Source organism: Myotis davidii, unplaced genomic scaffold, assembly GCF_000327345.1.
Source record: "Myotis davidii unplaced genomic scaffold, ASM32734v1 scaffold937, whole genome shotgun sequence".
Lineage (NCBI taxonomy): Eukaryota > Metazoa > Chordata > Mammalia > Chiroptera > Vespertilionidae > Myotis > Myotis davidii.
This window is the reverse complement of record NW_006288252.1, coordinates 894,741-904,332: the sequence shown is the minus strand read 5'-3', so window position 1 is coordinate 904,332 and position 9,592 is coordinate 894,741. Positions and strand designations below refer to the sequence as shown.

At 64.3% G+C, this 9,592-nt stretch overlaps 1 protein-coding gene across 1 annotated transcript in view; it reads right to left on the bottom strand.

Moving 5' to 3' along the window:
• Positions 1-5,946: 5,946 nt before the first annotated feature.
• The window catches only part of TRMT44 (tRNA methyltransferase 44 homolog (S. cerevisiae)), a 15,888-nt gene continuing 12,242 nt past the window's right edge, over positions 5,947-9,592 (bottom strand). Inside the window, exons 10-11 of the mRNA XM_015561561.1 lie at positions 9,232-9,369; positions 5,947-6,708 (exon numbers count right to left, since the gene is read on the bottom strand). Coding sequence (XP_015417047.1) covers positions 6,476-6,708; positions 9,232-9,369 — 371 coding nt within the window. The 3' untranslated portion in view covers positions 5,947-6,475. The remainder of the gene's footprint in view (positions 6,709-9,231; positions 9,370-9,592) is intronic.

Genomic DNA, 9,592 nt, shown 5'->3' with positions numbered 1-9,592 from the left:
CCCTCCTGACGGCCACGCCCCCTGGGCTGAGTCCTCCCTGAGGACCCCATAGGCTGTCGACATCAGGGGACTCGGAGCCCTGAGCTTCTGACCCTTTTATGTAATGATGTTTACTTTGAATTTATATTAGTTCACACAAACACTCCATCCATGCTTTTGTTCCGGCCTCCAGTCCAGTTTAAGAACCCATTGTGGCCCTCGAGTCAAAAAGTTTGCCCAGCCCTGCCCAAGAGCCACTTGCCTGTGTGCACCCGAGGCCCAGAGAGGGGCGGCCCCGTCACACAGCAGACTGGCGATCCAGTGGGACACGACCGCGCACTCCCTTCCCCGTGCCAGGTTTCTCCTCTGCTCCCCGCGTGGGGGGAGGGGCAGAGCCTCCCCTGGGCCTGGTGGGGCCCCCCTGGATATAAGGAATTTAAAGTGGACGGCCGGGCCCCCCAGTGCGCGCACCGTGCCCCATGGGTGGCTGTTCTTAGGTCCCCCCCCCCACCCGGTGACTAGTGACAGCCGAGCGCCCACCCTGGCTCAGGGCTGATCAGCCTGGGGTGCGAGGCCTCTGGAGAAACGGTTGCTGGCAGAGCAGGCGACTGTCACGGGTCACACGGCGTCAGGTGTCACTAGGGACCCCACCCGGGACCACGCAGCCCCCCGCACGGATGTCCCTGATAACTCGTTGGAGGGGAGAGGGGTGTGGAGATGGGCAGGGGGAGGAGGGTGCTACGGCCCAGGTGCCCTCACTCGCACATTCATTCACAGATGTTCACGGCCAAGCATGCACCACACCCATCCAGTGCTGCTTGTCAGGGCGGCCCAGTGGTTACAGCCTCGGCCCTCAGGGTGCTGCCGGCAGAGTCACCTGGGGTGCCTGACGAGCACAGGCCCGCGGTCAGGTCCCCTCCCCTGCCCGCCGAGCTCCTTCCCGGGGGCGGGCAGGATGGGGAGACCCTATGTGCTCAGGGCTGTGTTAGGGCGGACGCCCATTGCTGCTTCCTTGCTCAGGAGAGTTCGGATTACAAACCTGACTTACCTGAGTGCTGTTTTCTCGTTTCCATGGAAACCCCGCTGCCCCTGATCGGCTCAGGGTGGCTGGCTGGGCCCCAGAGGTCCACTAGCAGCCGGGCCGTCAGCGCCATGAGGGACGCAGGAGGGGGACGGGGTAGTGCTGGGCCAGAGGGAAACGGGCCCCAAAGAGATGGTGGGCCCAGGACTCAGAACTCACCTGTCCCCCCACTACACAGGCCAGGAAACCGAGGCTGGGGGGTGGGGAGAGCACCGGCCCTGGGTGACAGCAGTGTTGGGACCCGCTGGCAAATGGGACTGCGTTGTGGGCACAGGGCCCGAGGCACGTCAGAGCTGCTGTCCACACCACCGCAAGCCCAGGGTCAGGGTCAGTGCACACATGGCCACAGCCACGGGGACGGGCTTCCCTCCAGCCAGCCATGAGGCCCCCGGGCTCTGCCTGCACAGGTCATCGGGCGGGCCCTCGGGGTCACTGGAGGCTCACCTCTGTGGCCAGTCACCAGGAGGGGCCCAGGCTGCTGCTGCCCCGCCCCCCGCCGCCAGGCAGCCCCTGCAGACGCAGCAGATCCCGAGCTAGCGCCTGGGATGCGAGTCCATGCCCCCAGCTCCCCAGGGGCGTTGGGGTGCAGGTTTAGGGCTCTGCCTCCTAGTGGACCCATCCCTGGGGACAGTGTGGGGTGCAGGGGTGAAGGAGCCTGGGGACCCTGGGCCCCTGCCTCCAGGCTGTGGGCGGAGTGGGCAGCGGCCTCACACCGGAGGATAAAGTAACAGAACCCAACTCCAGCTCCAGCCAAGAACGGGAGGGAGGGAGGCGGTGGGCAGAGAGCCGTCCAGAGCCCACAGGGGGTGATGGAACTCAGGAGGCAGCCAGCCAGCCCCCCTTGGCCGCCTGCTCGCTGGGCATGCTGCCGGGTGACCGGTCTCGTGACCACCCTCAGAGCAGACCTGTGCTCAGAGGCCAGCCTGCAGGGGAGCTGCGGCCTGGCCTGGGTCCCACTCCCAGCAGTGAGCGGGTCACTCTGCTGTGCTGGGCGAGGGGCAGGGGGCGGCCAGCGCTGGGCCCCGCAGCAGGCGGTGCCCCTGGGAAAGCAGCTCCAGGCAGGCAGCGGGGAGGGGACGGGGGAGGGACACAGTGCTGGGGGAGGGGCCTGTGAAGATCTGGCCCCCCAGGCTCCGGCCAGGCCTGGAAGTGGGTGTGGTCACGGGCCTAGTCCTGCCCTCCCCAGGCGGACCAGTGCTAGGTGGGCTCCGAGGGCAGCCCCCTCCGCCCAGCCTGAGGCAAAGGCTCTGTTGACAAGCCCCCCTCCCCGCACCACCCCAGCTGCAGCAAGTCCCCCAGAGCCCGGACGCCTGGCTGACCACGCAGTGTTTTCCTTTGGAGCGAAGGGAGCCGAGCTGTGGTTTATTCCTGCCAAGAACAGCGCCCAGGGCTCCAAACCCGCCCCAGAGCCTCCGAGCCCAGCAGGCGGGCCCTGGGAGGTGACTCGGGAGAAGTGCAACCCCGCTGGGCCCCCTGCCCTGGGCAGAGAACCCCAGGCTGGGGGAGGGGCCAGGACCACAGAGCCAGGACCAGAGGTTAAGTCAGGTTAAGCCGGCGCTGTGCTGCATGTGGAGCGGGCTCTGCTCTGCATTAGTGTCAGCAGGACAGAGGCTCAACACCCCAGGATCTGGTCAGCGTCTCCTCCCGGGGTGCCTGGACTTAGGAGACCCCTGGTCCGCCCACTCCCAGTTCTTCCTGCAGCCTGGTCCCCTCAGTGTCCAGCAGGCAGCCCACCTGGAGCTGTGATACCCCCGAGACCCCCGTCTCCCAGGCCTGGGCCATCGCTGTCACACAGCCCTGGGGTCCAGCTCTGGTGCTGCCCTTCATGTGTGGCCTAAGGCAAGTGCCTTAACCTCTGTCAGATTCCTCATCAGGAAAGAGAGGGAGGGAGAGGAAGAGGACACCATCTTGGGGGTGAGACCGAGAGGCGACAGCCCAGCAGCTGAGGGCGGGTGAGCTTCCTGCTCCCCTCCTCCCCGACTCCACCAGACCTGAGAACTCAGCCTGCCCACCACCCACCACCCACTGCCGCTCCAGGGCCACAGAGCCTTGGGGTCTTCCTTGCTTCTCTCACAGGCGAGGAGCAGAACGGGAAGCAGGAGGGAGAAGTGTTTTCCGGAAGAGTAAACGGCCTAGGAAAAAGCTTGGAGGTGCATAGGGTCCGCGAGCAGCCCTTTCTCAACCTCAGCCTCCATACACACCTGCAGGCCCAGGGAACAGCCTCCACACACACCTGCACGGCCCGGGAAACAGCCTCCACACACACCTGCACGGCCCGGGAAACAGCCTCCACACACACCTGCACGGCCCGGGAAACAGCCTCCACACACACCTGCACGGCCCGGGAAACAGCCTCCACACACACCTGCACGGCCCGGGAAACAGCCTCCACACACACCTGCACGGCCCGGGAAACAGCCTCCACACACACCTGCACGGCCCGGGAAACAGCCTCCACACACACCTGCACGGCCCGGGAAACAGCCTCCACACACACCTGCACGGCCCGGGAAACAGCCTCCACACACACCTGCACGGCCCGGGAAACAGCCTCCACACACACCTGCACGGCCCGGGAAACAGCCTCCACACACACCTGCACGGCCCGGGAAACAGCCTCCACACACACCTGCACGGCCCGGGAAACAGCCTCCACACACACCTGCACGGCCCGGGAAACAGCCTCGACACACACCTGCAGGCCCAGGGAACAGCCTCCACACACACCTGCAGGCCCAGGGAACAGCCTCCACACACACCTGCAGACCCAGGGAACAGCCTCCACACACACCTGCAGGCCCAGGGGGGGCTCAGCCTGAGGAGGCCAATACTCCCAGCAGCAATGATCTGGAGCCCTGTCCAGCCCGGGGGTGGGGAGCCTTTTCCAGCCACGGGCCCTTTGGATATTTCTATCATTTGCGACCATGTAAAATATCAACTTAAAAATTAGCCTGCTCTATTTGGTCAACATTTGATTACCTCACCCAATGCCTTGGCAGGGCCGGGCCCCTGGTGTTGGCCACCAGCCACAGGTGGCTATTGACGTTTAAATTAGTGAGAGGAGGTTCAACACTCAGTCCTCGGTGGCAACAGCCACACCTCCAGCCCAGAGCCAGCAGCCAGCGCACCAGACAGCGCCAAGGCCCGGCTGCAGCCTGGCGTGTGCATGCCTTCGTGGCGCCCCCTCGGGGTCCTGCCGCGCCAGGACGTCCCTCAATGTTCTGGGGTTTTGGCAGCTGACTCCTCGGTGGACGGAGCAGAGCCGGCAGCCACAGGGAGAGCGTGGAATTCACGTCCTGCCACGTCAGGCAAGGACCTGTCCCAGGACGGCAGGGGCGTGGAATCAGGCATCGGGATCCGGGCAGAACAGAGAGAGATCTGCCGTACCCATGCCTGCTGCAAGCCTCCGTCCAATCACAGCAGCTCACCGATAAACGAGCACTAAGCGAAACTCTGCTCCCCGCACAGAAAAGTGGAGAGTTTAAAGTCTCTGCACGTCGCCCACAATTTCCAGCACACAGTGACCCTAGTATACGCTAGCAACAAAACCTAGTCACGTGAAGCAACAAGAAAATGCGGCTCAGTCAAGTGACTAGGCAATCGAGACTGGGCAAGACGGGCCGGACACACCCTGAAGCCCTCCGCGGTCCCTCCCGGCCCCGATCGTGCACCAGTGGGGTCCCTCGGCCTGGCCTGCGCCCTCTCATAATCCGGGACCCCTCGGGATGTCGGAGAAGCGGTTTGGGCCCAATCCCCGTGGGCCAGGCCGAGGGACTCCAACTGGTGCATGACTTCATGCACCAGGCCTCTAGTGTACACATAACTGGGAGCAGAGAGAGAATGGAGCAGAAAAAATATTTATGGAATATTGGCTGATTTTTCCAAATTGGATCAAAAAACCGTAACCCAGGGACTTATAAGGTTTAACAAACCCCAAGCAAGTAAAAAAAAACACAGCTTATGCCATTACCAAAACTGCTGATATTCGCCTTAGCCGGTGTGGCTCAGGGGACAGAGTGTTGGCCTGCGGACTGAAGGGTCCGGGTTCGATTCCGGTCAGGGGCACATGCCTGGGTTGTGGGCTCAATCCCCAGTGGGGGACATGAGGGAGGCAGCTGATCAGTGATTCTCTCATTATTGATGTTTCTATCTCTCTCTTCCTCTCTGAAGTCAATAATATATTACAAAAATAAAAATAAAATATTTTAAAAAGACAACAGAAAACCTGCCGAACACTTAAGATGAAAAAAGGTTTTAACATCTGCCAGAGGAGAAGCACGCGCTGATACAGGGCACAATAAAACCAGGGCTGACTTCTCATCAGAAACAGCGGGGGCTACAGGCCTGGCCGGCAGCGCAGTCGGTTAGAGCGCAATCCGGATTCACCAAGGCTGAGGGTTCGCTCTCTGGTCAGGAACATGCAAGCAGCAACCCATGAGTGCACAGTAAGTAGACACCGTATCGGTCTCTCTCTCTCTCTTTCTCTCTCTCAAGTCCATTAAGAAAAAGAGAAACAACAGAGGCCAGCAGACAATGGAATGGTGACTTGAGAAGAAAAGTGGTGCCTGGCTCAGTCCCCTCACCACCACCTGCAGGGAGTGCACAAGGTCCCACCCCCACAGGAGCCACAGGCCCAGAGCTGGCGAGTGCTGGGGACGGGCCATAGCCAGGCAGCAGGGGAGCAACCATCTGGCCGAGCACACCCACATGTGGGCAGCGCTGCGCTGCAGCAGGCAGCATGTGACACTGGGCTGGCCGTGACCTTGGGCGGGGGGTAGGGGGATGCTGGGGCCTCTTGGAGGGAGTTTATCCATTACTCAGAACGAACCGAGAACACGCGCACTATGTGCCACGGAAAAATCAAGGGCCACGAGTGTCCGTGCGACTTGTGTGTAAAACTGTAAAAATAATTTAATAGAAACACGTGAGGACTTTCCCCTGGAGTCAAAAGAAGTGTCCGTACTTGGCAAGACGCCGCAGGGCAGGAGAGGGCGGCTCCCCGGCCGCTGGTCCCCAGGGGTCTCCGGGGGCAGTGGGCACTTCCGGGTGACCCTGCCGTCACACACGGGGACCCCGGGCTGGGCGGTGCCCGAAGAGCCGGCTCGAGCACTTCCTCCGTCTCCTGACCCCCAAGACGCTGAAGACCCTCACACTCGGACAAAAGGCGCTGCCTGTCAGCTCCCTCAGTTAACACGAGCCCAGACCTGGGTGGGGGTGGGGCCCGAGGGCCTTCAGCTGCTCCAGCTTCTGTCCCTGGAGCGTGATGCCCGCCCATCAGCAGGCAAGTGGCTTGAGCACCGCCAGCCCTGGAACTGCAGGGCAGAGGAGGGCAGGACCCCTGGGGGCAGAGGAGGCAGGTCCCCTGGGGGCAGAGGAGGGGGCAGAGGAGCGGGCAGGACGCCCTGAGCCTGAGGCTCACAGAAGCTGCTTCTTCCTCTTGGAGGCGGGGGGCGGCCGCAGCTCCCCAGGCCCGTGGGCAAAGGGGCAGCAGTCTGCAGGCAGAGCGCAGCCATCGGGGTGGTGTGAGAAGAACCAGCAGAGGCGGGTTTTGAGCGCTGTGGACAGCAGCCTGCGCTTGGCTTCCGGTTGCTTCTCCTCCTGCAGCTTCTCTTCCCTCCAGTCTCGAAAGCGCACTCGCCCGTTCAGAACTGCGGTTTGAACCGAGACACAGCCGGAAGTCAACAGGCAAGTCCCTCCACTCACCGAGCCCAGAGCTCCCAGAGCCCGGCTGCCAGCGCCCAGCGGGACAAGGGCCGAGACCTCACGCGGTGATGGGAGAAGGGACGGTGGGGCAGGACAGGGGACGGGCTTGCAGGGGACCAGGCTGAGGCCCGGTGTGACGGCGTAAGCGGTGTGACCGCCATAGCGTGCAGGGACTGGTCCTCCAGGCTCACCCGTCCCTATGGAAAGGAGAAAGCCAGGCAGCAGCTGGCGGGCCTTCCCAAAGGGCAGAAGGCAGCCACAGGGCCCCGCAGCCAGAGCCCCCCCGAGGTGAAGGAGGGTGCCGTTCCCAGCCGTCAGCAGGGGTGGGGCTGCAGATGGGAGCGGGTGGGGGGCTCTGTGCCGCCAGGGGTACCTCCTGAGCTGGTGCCCTACACCCCCCACAGCCGAGACCCCGGGAGCTTGCACGTGGCCGTTTCCTCCACGAGCCGTGAGCTCAGCAGAAACGCCGCGCGAAGCGAGGCCAAGCAGCCAAGTGAGTCCCGGTCCCCGGAAGCTGCACCCGAAGGGCTGGGAGGGGCAGGGCTGTTGAGAAAGCCTGGCCCTCGGCCCTGAGACCGGCACTGAGTTCCAGCTCGACTTTGCTCTGCACAGGCGCCCACTAAACACTTCCCGGGGAGCCCAGGCAAGGAGGCAGAGGGACTCCCTCCTGCCGCCAAGGGGTGCCTCCTGGGGCCGGTGCTCGGGCCTCCCCAGGACGCTGACCGTGGCCTTCTTCCCGTGAAAGCTCCGGTCAAGGCAACGTCACCGTGTCCGTAGCGTACCTCCCGGTGCCGCACGACATGACCTGCCCGCCCACGGGAGCCGGGACCCCTCGAGTGTGTGTGCCCCCAGGGCCTGGACAGGCTCGCGAGAAATGTGGGGCAGTCACAGGGCCACGGCCGGGCATGGAGCAGCCTGCAGGGGCCAGGCCTCAGGGCAGTGAGGACCCTCGCCAGGGTCTGCAGGACCAGGGCCAGCCAGGACTTCCCAGGCCTGGGGAGAGGTCGCTGCCGACAGTGGGAGCGGATGGGGCACTGAGGCTGGCGGGATGCCAGCAAACCGCCCCCCACTCCGAGGACGGGTCCCCCACCCCGAGACGGGCCCCCCACCCCAAGACGGGCCTACTCCGGACGGACCCCGACATTTCTGGACGTTTCCTCCCTCGTGTGCGCGCCCTGAGCCTGACTAGCACAGAAAAGCTGCCGTGCGCCGCCTCCGCCATTTCTGATCAGACGCCACCTTAACCGAGCGCGGAGGGTGGGGCTGGAGGTCCTCGGGAGGGCACTGCGGACAGCGCTGGGCGTGCGGTGCTCAGGAGCCCGGGCTCTGGTCCGTCTGGACCTGGGCTGCCAGTCCCGCTGCCCCTCTTAGAGCCTCGGCACATCCCCGTCTGAGCTGCACGGGCACTTTCAAGGCCACGAGTGCAGCACTGAGCCCCGCATGCCGACCGCCCCCAGCGCCGGCTCCACGCTCCCGCCACAGCGTCCTGACTGCGTGCTGACCAGTGCGCACCGGCCAGGGGGGCTCCGGGATGGAGTGGCACCACCCTCATGCCTGCACGGCCCTCCGTGTCACAGCCCTGGCACCTGGCACCCAGGCGGACGCCTCCACCCGCACACGTGATGGAGAGCACAGCTCAGCAGCCCGCACACAGACCGGCTCAGGCATAGCTCTTGCATGACGCACGGCTGCCTGCTCCAACTCCACCCCGGCCTCCTACTCAGAAGCGTTTCCAAAAATAAAAGCGCCCCCCGCGTACACTGCACATGACAGCAGTCAGACGCATGCGTGCTTGTAACGGAAAAAAGATGCTGTTCATGAAACCAAACAGAAAAACGCGTGGGACGCAGAGAAGGGCTGCAGCGAGCCTCCCGACTGAGCTTGCGAAACGCAGAGCGATCCCAGGCAGCGAGCCAGCTCAGTGGGGCAGGACAGCCAGCTCAGGGGCCCTCCTCCGGCTCCTCCCAGCCCGAGGGGCAGCACCTACCCCAGTGAGACCAAGACCTTCGGGCCCAGCATGTGCACCCAGCTGGGCCTGGCACAGGCCAGCACCCGTGGACAAACTCCAACCCAGCCCCCCTCACTCTGGAAAGGCCCCCATCACCTCCTTCCCACAGACCCCGCCGGAGGCGCCTGTCCTGCTGTGGGACCCGCCCAAAGGGGGCAGCCTCCTCCGCCAGGTCCTGGGCACAGGACAGGGGCCTTCACCCTGGCCTGCAGCCTCCAGCACAGCACACACGGGACAGCTCGCCCCGAGATGGTGCCTCATGGGCCAGACCCCGGGAGGAGGGGTTGGGTGGGTGTGCCCCCTCTGGGACACTGAGCCTCCCCCTGCAGCACCATAGCCGTGGGGCCCGGCGGCCCCGCCTGCAGGGAACTCATGGCCTCGCTGGGGTGGGGGGTGTGACAAGTGCAGGAGGACGTGTGACAGAAGCACCTGGGGACCTGGGGCCTGGAGGAGGCCGGACTGGGCGGGGCAGGTGGCTTTGGGGAGTTTACCTGGTGGTTGTTCCGCAGCAGCGTCTGCAGGCCGCCGCACTCCCGCTTCAGCCTCCTCAGGGTCTCCCGATCCAGCTGGCCCGCGACCTCCGCCAGGGAAAGGCTCGCTATTGAAAAGGGGTCCCCCGACGACAGGAAAGAGCCATCACACCCTGTCCCTGTCCCATGGGCACAGAACCAGCCTCCCGTGAACTCAAATCCCTCACGCACATCAGCAGGGACCACAGATGCTTAGACTTAACGTGCTTAATCTACACGCCGCCGAACTAGAGGCAGGGCCGCCCCGTGCTCCGGACCAGGCCCACCCTGTGCTCCCCACCGCCCACCCTG